The sequence below is a fragment of the Microtus oregoni genome, unplaced genomic scaffold (genome assembly GCF_018167655.1).
Source record: "Microtus oregoni isolate MIOR12 unplaced genomic scaffold, Mior012 000011F_ref0000422, whole genome shotgun sequence".
In the NCBI taxonomy this organism is placed as follows: Eukaryota; Metazoa; Chordata; class Mammalia; order Rodentia; family Cricetidae; genus Microtus; species Microtus oregoni.
The window spans coordinates 37,889,730-37,909,730 of record NW_024543070.1 but is presented as its reverse complement, the minus strand read 5'-3'; the positions used below and the strand labels follow the sequence as shown (position 1 = coordinate 37,909,730).

The following is a 20,001-nucleotide window of genomic DNA, read 5'->3' as shown; positions in this document are numbered from 1 at the left end:
TCCATTAATGCTTTGGCCCTGTTCATGTACTGTGGGGGAGAAGGAGGAAAATTGGTGACTTTACTTACCATCTGCTGTGTAACAGATGATGTCAGTCAGCTTTCAGTTGTCATAATGTTGAAGTGATAAACCTTGTAAGAGAAAGGCATATTTTGGCTCATATATTTTTAGTCTCTGATTTGTGATTGTCTATGGTGTTAGCCATGTGACAACACCTCATGACAACAGCATGTGATAGAATCAAACTGTTCATCACATGGCCTGGAAATAAAAGTGAATGATTAAGAGACCAGAGTCCTACAGCCCTGTTAAGTGGCATGCTGCAGTGGCCTTAAGATGAGGTCTCACATTGGGACCTATCTCTTAAAAGTTTCTGCTAGTACCTTTCCATGGTGCCAGGCTGGGGACCAGTCCTGTAACACAGAACCTCTGAGAGACTCCGAAGAACTGTCCAAACTATAGCAGATGACATAATGTGCATTGTTTGCATTTGATTGTCATATGACCTTTGAGAGTAGACACCAGGTAGTAATTTCTGTTTTAGAACAAAAACCATTTAAATTGCCATTCTCCCCCCGGATTTATTTATTTTTATTTTATGAGTGTTTTGTCTGCATGTAGCTGCACAATGTGTGTGTGTCTTGTATATCAAGAGGTCAGAAGGTGTTAGATCCCCTGTAACTGGAGTTATGGATGGTTGAGTTGCCATGTGGGTGCTGACAATCAAACCTGGGATGTCTACAAGAACAGAAAATGCTTCTAACCACTGAGCAATTGATATAACCCTTTCTATTTTTGCAAAGGTTTATTTTCTTTTTATTTATGTGTATGTGTGTATTTGAGTATATGGGGTGTGTGTGTGTGTTACCTTCAGAGGTCAGAAGAAGACTTCACATATCCTGGAGCTGGAGTTACAGGTGATTGTTAGATTCCCAGTTGTTGCTGAGAACTGGGATCCTCTGGAAAAGTGGCAAGAATTCTTAACTTTTGAGTCATCTGTTCAACTTTTTCTTTTTCAAAAATGTTTTTATTAGCATAGAATAGTTATATGTAGTAATGGGTTTTATTGTGATAATTTTAAAACACATAAGCATTTTGGCTATATCTAGCCACCATTATCTTCTCTTGTCAGTTCTCAAGACCTGTGCTTTCCCTCCTCACCACAGAATGTTGAAGGACAAATTTTGTGCAGATCATTTTCTTAAAATAGTTTTTGTGCTTTGAGAATTTCATAAATGCATACTATATATTTTGGTCATATTTACCATGTCCCTTTCATTCATAGTTTGATACTATGTTTATTTAGTAGTCCCTATTTCCTATTCCTCCCAAATTTATGTTCATTTTTTCTTCTTTTATAAAACCCAGCAAGTTCAATTTGTTCCAACCATATGCTCATGGGTATAGGACATTGTGTGTTTTGAGGCCTACGTACTGGGGCTACACTCCTAAGAAAAACTGACTTTTCCTCCCCTAGAAACCATCAGTTGTCAATAATTCCCTGGTTAGGTGTGGGGTCTTGTGGACTCTTCCCCATTTTATGACTTTGTCAGGTCTTTTGTGGGTAGCCAGAGCTGCTATGCACTTATAAGTGAAGTCCTGTCATGTCTAGAAGACTCTATTTCAGTGTAGACCTCTTGACCTGATCCTTATTCTTTCTGCTCATTCTCTGAGATTTTATATAGATGTTTCATTTGTGATTGAGTACTTCACATATTTGAGCAGTTTTGAGTTTCTGTACTTACTGCCCCCCAGTGCATAAAGAAACTTTTCTGATGAGATCTGAGCACTGTCCTAATCTGTAGTTTAGAGATAAAAATCTAGAGAGCAGTTTGATACTATGTTCATTTAGCAAAATAATAGTAGTAGGATCACCCCTGGAGAATATGAGCTCTCACAAGTATTGGTTCCTGGCCAGGTTTACAGTAAGTACCAGGCATGTGTTATCCCCATAATATCCTTGTCTGTGTTGTACCCATGAGTTTTATTTTTGCCAAGCTACTGAAACTCACAGGGTTCTCTAGCTAAGACTGTTGATGACTTACCCCCAGCAGAACACATAGTACCTTCCAGTACTGTGAAAGCTAGCCAGTAGTGAGGTACCTTCCTGGTCAGTACCAGCTTGGTTTCTCCATGTTCTATGGCCAAAGTGTGTCTTCCACAGAATGATCTTACCAAATGGAAATAGCCTGTATTGCTTTAGGGGTGTCTGTAACAACCTTTACTAAGCAGTTGAAAGGATGTATCCCACACTTAACTACTGGGTTTTTATTACCCCTTCTTCACTCTACCCTCCCTTCCTTTCTACTTTCCCATTTTCCCCTCTTTTATGCAGATCTTGTGAAGGCAATCACACCTGGAATCTGTGTTCCACATGGACTCCCCTTCCTCTGGTGCTATAACATTATTACCCCACTTCTGTGATAATCCCTGAGACTTGAAGGGGTTGCTGAAACATCTGTTATAACTGGCCATTCAGCGGCTCCTTATCCTTAGCACTATGACCAATTATTAGTCTTTATAGACTACTTACTGCTGCAAAAAGAAGCTTCACTGATTCAAAGTTAACAGCAGCACTAATATAGGGACACAAACATTATTTCGGAAGCAATTTTGTTGATGTATAGTACTCATTTAACAAAAGAACAGCAATAACATTACTAGGGCTTATAATCTCAGCCAGAGGATTTTGAACAGGTTTGCAGTAGCAAGATCTCAGATCTATCTAGTCAGAAAGCAGTTGATCTCCTCAAAGCAGTGGTGGGGTTGCCACTGTTGCACTAGTGACTGTATCCTGCCTGGCTTGGTGCATGCAGAATCTACAGCTGAATAAAACTTTTGATAACTTCCCTGGAGCAGCCTAAATGGCACACCTGAGGACTATGGAGGTATACCAGTACAGAGGAGCCTCCAGCCCAGTTTCAACTTGCTTTTTTTGTTTTGTGACCCTCGCATATGTCCACTTCAGCAAGGTTAGGTCTAGCCGGGCCGTGGTGGCAAGCGCCTTTAATCCCAGCACTCCGAAGGCCAGGCAGATTTCTGTAAGTTTGAGACCAGCGTGGTCTACAAGAGTTAGTTCCGGGAGAGGCTCCAAAGCTACAGAGAAACCCCTTCTCGAAAAACCAAAAAAAACAAAAAAACAGTCTAGTGAGCAATCAACAGCAGTGGCAATTGCCTATATTGTTTGGGGGCCTTGGGACTCTGATCAACACCTTGAAGCAGTAGTCCCCTGCCGGCAATGAGAAGATCATTTAATGGCTTTTGCAAACAGCTACCTACCACACAGGGTACCTCCATTCTAACTCATACTGTTCTGATAGCTTACCAAGCATTGGATTTTTATCCCCTGCACCCATAATTGGTTTTAGTTTGACTCTCTTCCCCTTTCTGGCTTCTCTCTTTGTTCTCCTCCTCACTTAAACCTTTCTACCCCTAGAATTACCTCCTTTTGTATCATATATTCCCCTCCCCCCATAGAATGTTTTTCTTTTTGTAGTATTGGTAATTGAATCTAAGGTGTTGAACTCTAGTATCCTAGCTAAAGTCACTAGCTTTTGTTTTCCTTCCTTCCCTTCCCTCCCACCCGCCCACTCTTCCTCCTTCCCTCCGGTTTTGTTTTGTTTGTTTAAGACTGGTTTCTTTGCTTAGTCCTGGCGGTCTCTCACTCCGTTGACCAGGCTGACCTTGAACTCAGATATCTTTCTGCCTCTAACTTCAGAGCGCTGGGATTAAAGGTGTGTGCCACTACGCCCAGATGTGTCTGCTTTTTAAGGACCTATGAATCTTCTTTTTAAAAAATAACAACAACAACAAAAAAAGAAACAAAAAACCACTTGATATCTCCTGGCATCACTGAGAGTGCTTGGGGATTAAATGCTACATAGAAAGGATAGATTTGGCACTTCAGCTTAATATTTGTCATGATTAGAAATAATTAATTATCTCTTTAACTCATTATTTTAGCATTTGTTTCCAGTTAGGTTTTTCTGGGAACTTCCTTTTAAATTTCTAGTTGAAACGTATTAAATTCTCTTTCACTCTGTTAGTTTTACTTTGATGTAAAGGCTTTGCATTGGATGTAAACCAATGTACATCCAATGTTAAAAGCTATTTAACGAAATGACCTAGGTCCTCTGGGCTATAAATAATCTTACAGATAATAAATCAATAGTTTACTGATGAACTTAGATGAGTAGAGAGATGAGTTTTATCAAGTTGATCATTGACATATCCAAAAGAAATGTAATATTTTCACATTTAAAGTAATATTTTCTCACTGAGAAAGCAGTTTGGCCTCTAAATCCATGTACTGATAGGAAAACAAAAATACCAGTTTTCTTATATGAAATACTTGATATACTTAACCATATGTTGTTAAATACAATTTTTGGTTTACTTTAAGCTTATTTTGTTAACTTTTATCTTCTTTCCTTTACTGTGTCTAGAAGAGTGTGGTTGCCTTAAGACAACTTCTCCCTAACTCCCAGAGCTTCATTGAGAACTGTGTTCAGGAACTCTCTGGTGAGGTGGTTGTTCCCTCCTGTACCACGACAGCAACAACTTCTGTGGTGACAAGTACTGTTTCCCCCGTCCTTGGCTCTGGAGCAGCAGTGCCCAGAACTCTGTCTGTTCAGACTCTGAATCCGCTTTCTGGTCCAAGAGGAGCAAACACTGGGGTTGTGACACTACATCCTGTGGCCCCAGCTGCTGTAACAGGGGGTACAACACCTACGACTGTGTTGCTGCAGACTTCAAAACCACTTACAACGTCGGTACCAAATCCAGGGACAGCAGTCTCCTCCCTTCAGCCTGAGAAGCCAGTTGTGTCTGGGGCAGCAGTTACACTGGCCCTTCCAGCAGTAACTTTTGGAGAAACTTCGGCTGCACCTCTTTGTCTTCCTTCTGTAAAGCCTGCCATCACCTCTGCTGGGACCAAACCTGAAAAACCTGTCATTGGCCCTCCAGTCCAGATGAAACTTGCACAGCCAGGCCCCCTCCTTCCACAGTCAGCTGGCATTCCACAGGCGGTCAAAGTCAAGCAACTAGTGAGTAACAGTTCATTTCTTCCTCAGCTACCTGATTGGCAAGACTTCGTATACTTTCCAAATGTGACTAGTTAAGGGTTTTTTTTTTTTTTTTTTTTTTGCCTTGCTTGGTCAATTTTCCTCTTTATAACTACATAGAGAAGCTCACTCATAGTGTTTACTGAACATCTGAGAGTATCTGGAAGTGTGACTGTGTACTTTAAAATTTTATGTATATTTGTCCCTTCTCTTTTCACTCCCTTCCTCCCGCCTTTCTTCCCTTCTTCTTTTACAGTGATAGTGTGCTAAAATGCCTTAAGCATTCTACACAAACATTCTCCCATTGTCTATATCGCTGACCTTTTTTGTTTGTTTGTTTGTTTAACTTATTTCCAAGTTGATTTTAAATTTGCAATCTAGGAAATACATGATTGTGCCCACATGTGTGACTGTGTATCTCCTAATGAAAAGGATGGTTTTTAAATTTACATAGCCAAACCTATTGTCACACATGGGACATTGATATAAAATTTATTAGTTGTCCCAATATTAATCACTTTAAAAAATTGTTTTTAACATTTATTTCCTTTGTTTCGTGTGTGTGTGTGTTTTGCTAGCTTGCTGCATGCGTGAGACTCACAGATCCTCTTCCCTTTGATTCCGAAGTGTTGGGATTACATTGTAATGATTTAAGTGCTTAGGATAAATATTTGATAGAAGTCTCTTTGTTTTTTATTATTGCTTCAATATTACATTAGGTCTAAATATTTTTGGGAGCTATTACATAGGTGGTTATTATGATGACATTATTTTAGTACTGAAGATTGAAGCTAGGGCCTTGTTCATTCTGGGCAAATGTTCTATCATTGAGCTGTAACTTTAGTCTTTTGTAGTGTTCGTTCCCTCCCTCCCTCCCTTCCTCCCTCTCTCTCTCTCCTCCTCTCCTCCCCCTCCCCCGTGTGTGTGTGTGTGTGTGTGTGTGTGTGTGTGTGTGTGTATCTACAGGTGTATAGAAACCAGAGATTGAAATTAGATTTTTTTCTGGATTTCTGTCCACTTTATATTTATTTCTGCATATGAGTGTCTGAGTGAATATATTACACCTGTCAGAACTGGGAGCTGTAATTACAAACAGTTGTGAGCCTCTGGAGAGCTGTCTCTCCATTCTCTTCACAGTCGAATCCTCCTGTTTCTGCCTTCAGTATTGGATTTATAGGCTTGCTCCACTATCCCAGCTTTGTGGGTACTGGGAGCACAATTCATTAAACTCATCCTTCCACCACCCTTTTTCTTTTTCTTTTAAAACAGGGTCTTAGCTGGACAGTTGTGGCCTTCAATCCCAGCACTTGGGAGGCAGAGTCAGATGGATCTCAGTGAATTCCAGGACACCAAGACTGTTAGACCAAGAAACCTGGTCTCGAAAAACAAAACAAAAAGTCTCTAGCAGGGCATGGCACATTCCTTTAATTTCAGCACTTGGGGAACAGTGGCAGGTGGATCTCTGTGAGTTTGAGACCAGCCTGGTCTACAAAGCAAGTTCCAGGACAGCAGAGAAACCCTGTCACAAATACAGAAACCTAAAACCAACCTAGGGTCGCTTTGCCCACGCTAACCTTGAACTTGCAACCCACCTGCTGACCTCATATTACCAAGTAACTAGTATCATAGGCTTGTGTTGTTAGGTGTGATTCTTATTTTGCCTTTAATATTTAAAAAAATGCTAAGGAATTTAAAGTTGAAAGTAATTTAAAAATATCATTAGGTCTATTATAAACCATAATCCTATGTTTAGGTGAGGAAGAAAATGCTTAGGAAATAGAGGTAAAAAGAAGCGAGCAAACATTTCTTTATAGTTAACCACACAAAGTTATTTAAAAATGAAAATCTCCACATTGGATCATATCTGTGGTCAAGCTCTATTCACTATAAAGAAGATGCATATTATAAAGAATATGCTCTTGAATGCCCTGATTAATGTCAGGATACTTTCTTTAATAATTTTTTGGTGAACTGTAACTTTGTTAATTAATTCAGGATGTGTTTTTTCAGGCACTACTTTAAAGTGAATACAATTCTAGCATCATTAAAACCACACAGACACAATTTAACAAAGTATGAGACAAAGTTTATTCTTTACGATGTCTTACTTGCATTCATTAAAAATCTGAGAAAGGCTAAATCAGTCTTTTATTAGTTATCTTACATCAAGAGGAAAATAGAGCCTAATTACCTAATGGGTTCTGGAACAATGGTTTGAGAAGACTTGACTTTGAAAGAGTAAGATTTCTCGCAAGTCCAATCAGAAGTTTGTAAATTGCACCATGGAACACAAAAGCAGAGTAGTTGAAGAAGACTGTATACTTGTATTCCTAATACTATTCCGGGTTCTAGGTTGGACATGTGCTCTGAACTCTTGGTTGGCTCTTTGGTCACTGCTACATTTGCAAAAGTACTAGTTTATGTTCTGGACCCTGGCACTCCGTTCAGCCCTTTTCTCCATCATGCTTTATTGCTACTGCTTTCCAGCACAGCCCTGCTTCCTTTCTCCCCTAATCTGCAGAGGCTGGCTGTCAGACCTGCTAACTATTTTCCAGTCTGACTTTAAGGAAGACATCATCTGTTTATAGTAGGCCCTTTCTGAGATGAGCCTTATGCCAATATCACTATTCTTTAATAAAATTAATATAAGTAGCATCTTTGACATCAGAAGATATATTTTTGGTCTCCTGATATGTAAATGTAGCCATTGGTGAGACATCCAATACTGCTAACCAAAGCTTTATCTCCTTCAGCTTCTCTTTGCCAGAATAGCCAAATCTTACTACTCTTTGTTTCACAGTCAGCCAACCAATAACTATATCTATATTCATACTATGATAATTCTTTTAATATTGATCATGAGCTTAAGATTTTCTTACTATTTACCTTTCATTAGAATAATTCTGGAGAGTTTTATATCTTTAGGCTTTTGCATAAGATCTCCACACAAGTTGTAAGAATTCTTCCAAACTACCATTACATGGTTTCAATTCATATTTTATGAAATACATTTTACCCACCACCACTTTAAAGAGTGGTGCATGCTCTCTTTTCTTCACATGTTACCCCTTTTTTCTTGTTAACTGTTGTATGTTATATTCAGGGTTTAATGTTATACAGGGGTTATATGAACTAAAATTTCTCAGTTTCTTTTGGTTGTAAGCTTTTATTTTGTACACAAATATTTGAAATGTGAGCCTTCTTGGTAGTCTGGGAATTTTTGTAAGAATTCAGTTCTTGTAAAGGCTGATTTTACTGGCTCTCCATCATTTTTCCTATAGTAGTTACACACTCAAAGTAAATACTAACCTTTTATTTTATCATTAGCTGTTTTGTATAGAAACAACCATGTGAGTTTTGATCTGGTTTATTTCCTTTGGCTGGTAAGGATTTGAAGTGCAGGAACACTCTCCAGTGAAGCAGGTAGCAGTAGAGAAAACTCACCATAAGCAAGAACAAACAGAATCAGCAGTTTAAGAAAGGCTTTTGTTGGGCTGGAGAGATGGCTCAGTGGTTAAGAGCATTGCCTGCTCTTCCAAAGGTCCTGAGTTCAATTCCCAGCAACCACATGGTGGCTCACAACCATCTGTAATGAGATCTGGTGCCCTCTTCTGGCCTGAAGGCATACATGTAGACAGACTATTATATACATAGTAAATAAATAAATATTTTTTTAAAAAAAGAAAGAAAGGCTTTTGTTGAGGGTGAAGAAACACATATACCACAAACACACAGACAAAACAACCCAAAACTCCTAGGCATCATTTCTTGATGGCTCAGCTCAGGGCCCTAAGGTTCTCTGGTCAGTAGAGCTTCAGCAAAGTACATCAGCAGGCCAAGTAGGACAATGAAGAGGGTGATGACACTCCTGGGGGTAGTACCAGTCCTAACACTCCTGCGGCAGTACCAGTAGTGAGTCATAACACCTTGCACTGCATCTGGATGGTGCTCTGAACCACATAGGATCCAGGCCACAATGATGCTGTTGCTGCTGAAGGCTGTCACCTTCATCATGGGCAGGGCACAGGACACCAGGGCATTGATTGGCACAGCCAGGCAGGGTCAGGACTATCCTCAGGATTGCAGACCAGCACAGGCCATGGTAAGGCTGAGGGGGCTGTAAAAGAGACAGCAAAGATTGCTAGGTCAAAAGAGAGATTCTTTTCTGATTGTCAGTCTGAATGCATAAAAATGTATTACTTCATTAAGCCCAAACCCTAGTAATTCAGAATATGCATGATCTCAGATCTCAGTTCATATCTTGATTGAAATATATATTATTTTTTTAAAAGAGTTCTTTTCTAGCCTGACTTTGTGGTTCAGGTCTGTAATCCTAGTTACTCAGGAGGGTGAGGTAGAAGCATCACACATTTAAAGCCCACCTAAGCTACTTAGTTTTAAGACTCTCTCAAACATATAACACAACTTTTATCAAATAATGATGGCAAATGAATTATTCCAACTTACATCTCCATTGCTAAGAGACCTCTTCTAACAAACAGTGATAGCAATTGAATTATTTCTATGTCTATAATCTATGGAATGCTGTGTGTTTCTTGTTACTTTTTTTTTACTTTTTTGAGACAGGTCATATTATGTATCCCTGGCTAGCCTGGAACTTGCTGTGTAGACTAGGAACTCATACAGATCCCCCTGCCTCCTGAGTACTGAGATTAAAGATACGTACTTGCAGTGCTTTGCTTGCTACGTTTTTTTTTTAGTTGTACACACTTGATTTGTACATTTTTATTACAGATAATTATAGTATAGAATAAATTGTTTTTATAAATTTTTACTTAGAATCATTTCTCTTGGGCAGACCATCACACTTTATATAAATATAAGAACTTCTAATTATATCACTATCAGTAGCTGGCCCAAATACATGATGACTTTTTCTTCTTTGAAGTGAAAATATGACATTCTGCTTTTCTGTCTTTTCTCTGAAGCTGAAAATAATAATCTTGTTAGTACTTTAGTTTCTCTTTATCCCCAATCATTACTGTATTTCTGTAACTATTATTTGAGAGAACTGTGCTTTCTGAAAGGTTTAGGATGATACTTTTTAAAAAATAGTACATAAACATTCTTGTCTTTTATAGATATACTTTGGAATATTATGGATAAAAAAGATATTTCTTAAGCCAGGTGGTGGTAGCGCACGCCTTTAATCTCAGCACTTGGGAAGCAGAGGCAAGTGGATCTCTGTGAGTTTGAAGCCAGCCTGGTCTACAGCACAAGCTCCAGGATAGCCAAAACTGCACAGAGAAAACATGTCTGGAAAATACGAACAAACAAACAAAAATTTCTTTATTTGCTTTAAAATTGGGAAGTGGGTAACATGTGATTATGTAAGAATTAATCATTATTTAATCTGGCTAGTGGTGTAATGGTTTCATTTTTGTTCTCTATATTTTGCATGTGTTTGAAATTTTCCATGGTAAATTAAGAAAAGTATTATCTATATGATTTATTTCTTAAATTTGAATTCTGCTGTAGAAAATGATTTTAATATATGTGATAATGTTTTTCAGTTTTGAACGAGATAATTTTGCTTCATACAAATTAAACTGGGTATGGTGATAGACACCCAAATCCCAGGTAGCATTCAGGAAACTGAGGCAGGAGGATCCCCATGTCTCAGAGGCCATCCTGAAGATGAATTTTAAGTAGGCTTTCTTATTGTGTTAGATAGAGAAAAACTGTGGAAACTCTTGTTCATGGCTAAAGCGTGCTTTTTTGAGTGGCTATAATGAACTCTTACTGTTTCAGGTAGTTCAACAGCCTTCAGGAGGCAATGCAGATCAAGTGACCGCTATTTCCCATTCATCACCATTGACCGCTCAGAAATGTGGACCGAAGATGCTAGCGAATACTATAGTGCCTACTAGTAAGTTTCCTCCATGTAGTGCTGGCATTCCAGGTTCATCACAGTGAATCTGGAATATGACAGGACTTGCGCCTGTTGTATCAAGGGAAGACTGAAAGATAGTTATTACATTTACAGAGGTACTCTTTAGGGGTATATATTGTTTTAAAACAAACAACTGCTTATGGTGTTGTATTATTACATTAACCATTCTAGTAGTAAATGTGTATTAATAATATCACAATGAATATCAACATTTTTCTGTCACTTTTTGTGTATGATGTTTTTATAATGATTCTAACTCTAAAGACAATTTGAGACTACATGAAAACATAATCTAGAGGTCTTTATAAGATGATTTCTTATTCAGGGGTTTCATTCACTGTCCTTTTATAATTTAAACATAATTCTGTGGTAGCTTAAGATAATCTTTGATTATTTTATATGTATTAAAAGCTGTCCTGAATTTTCCTAATGTGACATGATTGCTATTTTTTTTTTTTGTTTTAATTCTGTTTTCTTTCTTGTTTTGTTTTTACAGCTTCCATCATAAAACAAATTACTCTGCCTGGAAATAAACTTCTCTCGCTTCAAGCTCATACATCTTCTATTCATAACAATAAAATAAAAGAGAATGGAGCAACACGCTTCAGGTAAAGAAAATCAGTAGTTAAAACTTGATCTGATGTGTAGAAATAAAGTTTTAGGGGAAAAAGATGTTAAAGAATAATTATAAATAAACAGGTACGAATGTTGTTTATAAATACTGAAAGAAATAGCCCTGGTTTGATTCCTAGCACCCACATGGCAATTCATAACCTTCTGTGAGTCCAATTTCAGTGAATCCAGTGGCCTCTTCTGGCCTCCCTGGCACCAGGCATTTTTTATAGTGTACAGACATAAATGCAAGCAGTATAACCACGTACTTTATAAATAATTTAAAAACTGACTATAATTTACAAATATCAGACACAAATCTTGTGTGCTTTTTTTCAGTGTATTGGAAAAGCCTGCATAGTAGTAGTCTAGACCCAGGCACTAAGCATGTCCGCTATCACCTTCCTGTCCTCTTCAGGCCATTTAGCTCCGTCCCATGCTTCTGTCAGGTCCTATTCTTAGGCTTGCCACTGCACTACAGATCATTTTTGTTTATTCTTGAACTTTATACATTAGAATATTATTACTATTCTTTTATTTCCAATTTTATTTCTGTAGTGTCAGGTAATGACAATTAGGAATGTTATGAAAATATTAAGTGTAAAATTCTGGAAATAATCCATATGTTTAAATATGTCATTTTCAATGGCATGACAAACACGTTGTCATCACGTTCAGCAGGTGAATCATTCCTTGTTCAATGTGTCCAGAATTAACATGCTGCCCACTGCTTGGTCAGTTGGTGGCCACCACAATTATCAAATGAGTCAGTGCATGTGTTCAGATAGTTTAGGTTTGACTGTCACAATGCCTGTGTCACTCACTTTGCTTCATCTCCTTATGTAGGCATTTTATTTTCTATTCATGTCATCATACAAAGGGTGAGTCCTGGTTATTTTGAGGACTGAGAAGAACCTCATTATACTCTTGTTAAAGTATATTGTTTTAATTCTAATTAGCCTTACTGCACCTAATTTACAGATTAAACTTTATTGTAAATGTCTATTTATAGAAAAAAACCCCACCATATACGTAGGTCTTGGTTCTAGGACTTCTTGTTCAATTCCAAAGTCCTTAGATGCTCATCTTTTCAGGAGCTAGATGTTTTTTGACATTTTGTCTTTTTTGCTGTAGTTGTTTCTCTTTTTTCTTGTGGTACTTTGAGTTTATAATTTAATCTTCAGAATGGGTGCTTGTCAAATATCTCTTTCCAAATTATTTTCTGACATGGGGTATATTAGCCATTCTCTGATAGTGTACTTTGTCCCTATGGCAATTGCTACCTCTACTTTCTCTTTTCTGGGGCCCTTCCTGTTTACCACAAGGCTTGAGGCAGGTGCCCGTGGCATGTTGGACAAATACTAGGCATTGTAGATCAGTGGCTTTATCCTGAGCTTTCTTTCCATTTTTCATTTAGAAATAATTTGTAGTTTGGATATTCAGGCTACACAGAGACTGTAGCTATTGTTCAGTATTGTTTTGGGAGGAAATCTTGAAAGACAACGGGATATTTATGGAATAGTGTTTTCCAGTTCAGTAAGTATTGACAAAAGGATAAACCCATGTGCCAGGTACCATAATCAAGATAAAACGAATATTTTCAATATCCCACAAGGTTTTTTTGTGCTTGTTTTTTTTTTTCATCAGCCAGTCCTCACATTACTTTCTGGACCCAAGACTACCACTGATCTGATTCTTAACATTGGAAGTTAGATTGATGGTTAAGGTGCTCCCTATTTCTAGCCTCCAAAGTTGGAGTTCATTAAACTTCAGTTTTTCTTGTTCTAAACATTTAAAACTGCCAAATTCCCTCAAATACTGACCATTGAAGTTTTGCTTTATTTTTCTCATGTTTGTATTCTGCTTCCTGTTTAGTAGTGCAAGTATTTGAGATGGCTCTCAGACGATTACAATAAAGTAGTCATAATTGAGTATAATAAAGTATTCTTTATTTAGGGGTAAACTCACAGATCAACAGTCTTATACAGAAGTGGAGAGCAAAGAACAGGAACCAAATCCAGAAACAAAGAGGCTGCCACATGTTTCTACATCTGTTTATATAGTACATATGGCCTATGCCAGTATCTTAAAGGCTATTGGCTGAAGGAGTTCCCACAGTACCTTACAGTTTTGTCTAAATAAGAGCATTCTACGCCTAATACAAAACTATATACAATATGAACAAATGTTAACTATAAAAATTAGAATTACAACCAGCATAAACAATATTAAGCAAGAAACATGTTAAATGTTTCACTACTTGTCCTATCCTAAGGAATCTAAGTCTTTTATTAGAAATGGCTTGTCTAAGTGATGAGAGGAAAGTAGCTACTATCTAGTCTTCAACCCATGGAAGACCTGAGAAGGGAAGTAATATTACTTAAATAAATAGGAAGTGCAAACAGGCAACTTCCAAAATGTGTGATAAGTGACAGAGACAACCTGGGCAATCACCCAAAGTCTCATTTGCAACATTGGGCCAATCAACTTTGGCTTAGAGTTACTAACAGACCATTTTCAGAAGTAGGAAAATTTTCAAGACCATCTTATCCTGTGTTGGCAAGGATTGGCAGGCAATCTTTTTTTTCTTGTATCATGCTTGTCTGAAGTAATAAGGGCGGCGGGGCTGCGTCCCCAGCACCCCGGCCGCCTGCTCGGCTAGCTTATGCCCCAAAATAACAACACACAAACTGTATTCTTTTAAGCACTGCTTGGCCCTTTAGCTCTAGCACTTACAGGCTAATTCTCACATCCCGATCAACCCATCTCTAATAATCTGTGAGAACCGGTCTTACCGGGAAGATTCTAGCCTAGTCCATCCTGGGTCGGAGCTTCATGCTGGGAGCGGGGCATGGCGTCTCTCTCAGGCGTCTGCTCCGGATAGGAGAGCTGTGTAGTCTCTGAGCTCACTTCCTCTTCCTCCCAGCGTTCTGTTCTGTTTACTCCTCCCACCTATCCTCTAACCAATAAAATGGGCCAGGGCAGTGCCTTTATTAGCCAATGACCTTCCTCCATCACTTGTCTAGTCTGGACATTGTGCATTTTGTCAGTGGTCAAGACAGGGACAATTCTTTGCCCAAAGTTCATATTTTGACAAGAAGAAAAGAAGCTCCAAGTGGACCTTGATCATCATTCTCTCGGGAATAGATTGGTGTTGCCAGGAGCGATCATGTCTCACTTCAACAGAACCCTAAGTTATTTAAATACCATATTCTACAGCTCTTTGAAGTGGTTGAAGATTACTTATCTATGTGAAATACAGTCTCTATATATCTAAAGAACCTGATTAGTCTAACAATGACAAACATGGATGACGATTGACCTATAATCCTTAATACCTATATAGCTTAAAGATTAAGGCTTCATATTAGAATATTAGACAATTTTTAAACAAATGTGCAGCAAATGAGATCAGTGACCTCAAAATGTAAACAATGTAAGTATCTTGATCAGAGGTAGAAATGTATAGTGCAATATGATAAATAAATATATTTTTAAATTGTATCAGTAAACTTGCATGCATACAATATGGCAAAATAACTATGCATAGTTGTACAAATATTGTAAACAGAAATAGGAACATATTCAATATAACAAATATAATTTGAATTTGTATCAATATACAAGAATCTTTACCAATGTAAATTGTCTATAAATAATAGCTCACATTGATCGACTATTACTCTATTGTTAGTGTGAGTAAGCTCACACTGATCGACTTATTATCTTTTCCAATCCCCTCTCCCCTTTTAAAAGAGATCCCTGAGCCTATATAATTTCCACCCCAACCCCTAACTGTATACTAGTTATATTCAACCCCTAATTGATGTTTGTAACCCCGAGGACAAACTTTGTTGGGAGAGGGGATGTTGTTTTCTAGAATTCCAGCTTTCATGCGAGTGATGTTCTTTCTGTAGGATTCTATAAAAATTAAAACGATGGTTCAGTTTCAAGATTATTGTCTATTATAATTGCAAATAGTCTCTGAGTAGTTGGTAGAGTTTTCTGAAGTTCTTATTAGAAGTTCTGACCAGAATGTTGTAAGAAGGTGTATAATTTCAGCTAACCAAGTTGGAATCATCTTGTGCAACTGTTACCCAAAACTGATTTTAAAGTAGTGCTATCACCATTATGATATCATATTAACCAGGTGGAATTGTTGTGGTGTCCCATCTTCTTTCTGGAAAGTTCAAAGATTACTACAGGAAATTCATTGTTTACTGTGGAAAACGTAAACATTATTCATATAGACATATGTTCAACAAAGGATATGATTGAGACAAAAATATTTATGGGGAAAAGTAAAATTTTTCCTAAATTCTTTCTTCTTTCTGTCCCATACCATATGGCTCCTGATATGAGATAGAAACTCTGAATTTTCTTTTAACAACATGCTTGGGTTTAGAAAAGGATAGCCATTGTCCAACTCTAAAGCCAGCTTTGATTTTTAAGTGTGTGTGTATAGATAGACAGACTGACAGACAGACAGACTGACAGACAAGACAGACTGATAGATGTTAAATAAATTTTACCCTGCAGATGATATGTCTGCCTAAGTCAGATTTCTCTTTGCTTGGTGATCCTTTCTGGATAGTTACCTTTTCTTATTTAGGTTTCCAGATATCCAAGGTCTCTCAGTTTTTTAAAGATGGGTATTTTCCTGCAAAGACAATTACAGAACCCTACCCCAAACCTTAAGAGGTTTCCTTACCACCTGTATGATTGTCACCTCTGTGGATGAGCTGTTATTTCTTTTTCTCAAGAGGTTTGTTTTTTCCAAACTGAATATTGATTAATTTTGATGGTATCCACGGCTTTTCTTCTCCTGTGGAAACCAAAGCAAAACCCCTTCCCCAACGTAACACATCTACTGGTCAACACATCTTTGAAATACACTAGCAGTGATTTAATTCAGAAGTTTTTTTTTTTATTATCCAATGTCTCTGCTGATGTTGTTTCTTTCTCATTAGCATTAAGACAATTTAAGGTTAATAAAGCATTATACAATCTATTTCTGGGGGTATTTTCCATCCTTTTCTGTTTGTTTAACATATCCTTTATAGTTTTATTTGATCTTTCTAAAACTGCCTAGCCTATAGGATTGTTCGGTATACCTATAATATGCTTTATATTATAAGAAGCAAAGAAAAACCTGTTTTCTTTTTTTAGAGACATATGTTGGACCATCGTCTGTCTTTTGTGCAGGTATACCCATGAAGGCCTTAACTTCTGATAAATATGTGATTACAGAATCATCCTTTTCTGAGCTCAAAGCAGTTGCCCATTGAAAATTTGAATAGGTATCAATGGTGTGGAATGCATATTTTATTTTGCCAAATTTCTAGTGGAATTATCCATCTGCTAGATTTAATTCATTTGAGTACCCTTTGGGTTACTCCCTGCAGGTAGCAGTATTTGGTTATGATATAGAAAGAGCAAGTAGAACATCTCCTTATAATCCCCTTATAGCTGTTACCGTGTAATAGAAAACTCTTTCTTTAAACCTTTGCTATTGACATGATGTTTTAATGAAATTCTGAGACCGTCAGCACATTTCCAATCAATAATTGATTAATTTCTGTATTATCTTGTGCTAGAGGACCTGCCAGACCCTTATGGTATCGAATGTATGTTATGTATATGGAACAATTCTTATTCACAATTATATCCTTAACCTGAATATATACTGAAGTCAATTCTGTCTCATCTGGTATAAATTCAGTAGTTTTAATATGCAAAACGACCCTGCATATTGTGGATCAGTAACTATATTCAGAGGTTCTTTAAAATCCCTTAGTACCATGAAAATAGTACATAATTCTTACTTTTGGACACAATTATATGGGCTTTGTTCCACCTTACTTAAATCTTCTGATTTATAACCTGCCTTTCCTGATTTATTTGCATCTGTATAGAGCATATGGGCTTCAGCTATTGGTGTGTCACATACAATGCGGGGAAGGATCCAAGTAGCTCTCTTGATTTGGTTAATTCCATCGCTTTTGTAATAATTGCTGTTAATCTCTCCTAAACAATTAGCACAAACTCTTTGCCAGGGTTCATTGTCTCCTCATAATTTTTTTATTCATCACTAGTAAGATACTATCTGCTGGATCTATCCTTGCTATTTGACAAAGTCTCCATTTTCCTTTTATAATTCATTCGGAGACCTTTACACATAAGATTTTAACTTTTTATTCAGTTTATGTGGTATGGTTTATTGTCCATTCTAAGATAATATTTTCCTTCTGCATTAAAATTTTTGTAGGGGAAATTCTGGAGGGCAGTATGACTAGAATGCAGTTAAGCTTTGGATCAGCCAAATCCACATGTTCCTTCTGTTAATTCTTTTTCAGCTTCAGCTGTTAATTCCTTGTGACTATTTAAGTCTTTGTCACCATCTAACGTTTTGTTTAAATGAATTATTAGATCAGGTGTTATCCTAAAAGCGGATTGTAGATTGAACATGTCTCCTAACAATCTTTGAAAGTCATTATAGTCCACAATCGGTCTCTCCTAATTTGTGCTTTCTGTGTTTTAATTTTCTTTTTTTTTTGTAACCTAGATATTGATAGACTCTCCTCTTTGTATTTTTTCATGAGCAATTTGTAATCCCATTTAGACAAAACTTTGTCTACTTCAAACATTCTTTCTAAAGTATCTACATTTGATTCAGATAGCAAAATGTCATTCATATAATGCTAAATTATAGACTGAGGAAATTGTTCATGTATTATTTCCAATGACTGACTTATAAAATATTGGCACAGGGTGGGGCTATTGAGCGTTCCCTTTGGCAGAACGGTCCATTGATATCTCCTAGTCGGATGAGAATTATTATAAGTAGGCACTGTGAAGGCAAAATTTTCCCTGTCCTTTTCTTGTAAAGGTATAGTAAAGAAACAATCTTTAACTATAAGAGCCCACCAGTTAGGTAATAGGGAAGCCAAAAGAATTACAGATTGTAGAGGGACCATAGGTTGACTCACCTTATTTACATCTCTCAATTTTGTCACCATTCTCCATTTCCCAGATTTGTTTTTTGACAACAAATGCAGGAAAATTCCAAGGGCTAATTAATTCTTCACTATGGTGAGCATCTAGTTACTCCTGTACCAGATGTTTTAAAGCCTGTAGATTCTCTTCTGTTAAACACCATTGCTTGGTTCATATTGGTTTCTCAGTCAACCATTTTAAAGGTAGGGTCATTAGTACCTCTGAAGGTTTGTTAGTTGTTTTGTGTTCTTGTACAGCCTGGATTAACTGGTTACCATTTTTTATAGTACCTTATAATATCCTTCCCAGAAACATGAGAAGGACTGTAGGAATCTTAATTTGGGTATTCCATTGCTGCAGCAATTCATGACCCCATAAATTCACTGTGATATTAGCCACATATGGCCACAGCCTTCCTCTCTGTCCTTCTGTCACATGCATTCAACCTATCTCATGCTTTGTTTCACTTGAGATAGGGTTCCAATTCCTAGGAATTGAACATCTGCCTCTTCAAGAGGCCAGTTCGGATGCCAAGATTCTGGAGAAATGATAGTTACATCCGCACTCATGTCCAGTAATACTTTAATTGTAATACTTTTTAGTCTCTCTGTCAGCTTTGGTCTTTGTTGATCTATAGAAGTCTGCCAAAATATAAGTTTCCTATTATCTACTGGAATTTTTTATTCATTCTCTGTTTATTCCATCATCCAGAATAGCATGGTTTTTTACAGCAGGCCCTGGATTTTTAAATTTTCCTGATGAGGCAAGTCTTCCACAGTGACTGGGAATGACTGGACCACTTTTGACCTGGGGGCCTGCAAGAGCCCCCCCCCCCCCACCAAGGAGTTTTCCGATGATAACAGATTGCCTTGTCTTCTGTTGATCTACGCTCATTGGTTCAATGTCAATCTTTGCCATATCTTCGACATAATTTAGAAGGTTGAGACTTTGTAATTTTGTTATTCCCAGAGGAGACATTATTTCTAGGAATACCTTGTCTACAATTCCTTCTCAGTGTCCTGTTACCATAATTAAAAAAACATTTGGCATTTTGGTGTCTCTTCATACCTTTGGAAATTGCTTTTCCTGCACAAGCTTCATTGCTATAGTCAAATGTCTCAATGTTCATTGTATGCAGGATCCATTCATTCATTGGTGCTGATCTAACCTTTAAAGGCCCAAGTATCTTTTTGTATTCTATGTTGACAGTTTCAAAAGCCAGAAATTCAATAAGTACTTTTCTATCTTTTGAGTCTGTTACTTCTATTTGTACAGCCTTAGTTAATCTTTGTAAAACATCACTGATGTGTTCTCTTTGGCCTTGTTTAACCCTTATATTTGATTCAGTTTTTTTTCTCCTGATTCTTGAATCCTGTCGTAAGCATTTAAGTATACTGTATAGCATAGGGACAAGGT

At 37.4% G+C, this 20,001-nt stretch overlaps 1 protein-coding gene across 1 annotated transcript in view; it reads left to right on the top strand.

Annotated features, from left to right (window-relative positions):
• The window catches only part of LOC121453272 (transcription initiation factor TFIID subunit 4B-like), a 113,590-nt gene that overhangs the window by 29,716 nt on the left and 63,873 nt on the right, over nt 1–20,001 (top strand). Inside the window, exons 7-9 of the mRNA XM_041659880.1 lie at nt 4,446–5,045; nt 10,836–10,953; nt 11,474–11,585. Of these exons, the coding sequence (XP_041515814.1) occupies nt 4,446–5,045; nt 10,836–10,953; nt 11,474–11,585 (830 nt within the window). The remainder of the gene's footprint in view (nt 1–4,445; nt 5,046–10,835; nt 10,954–11,473; nt 11,586–20,001) is intronic.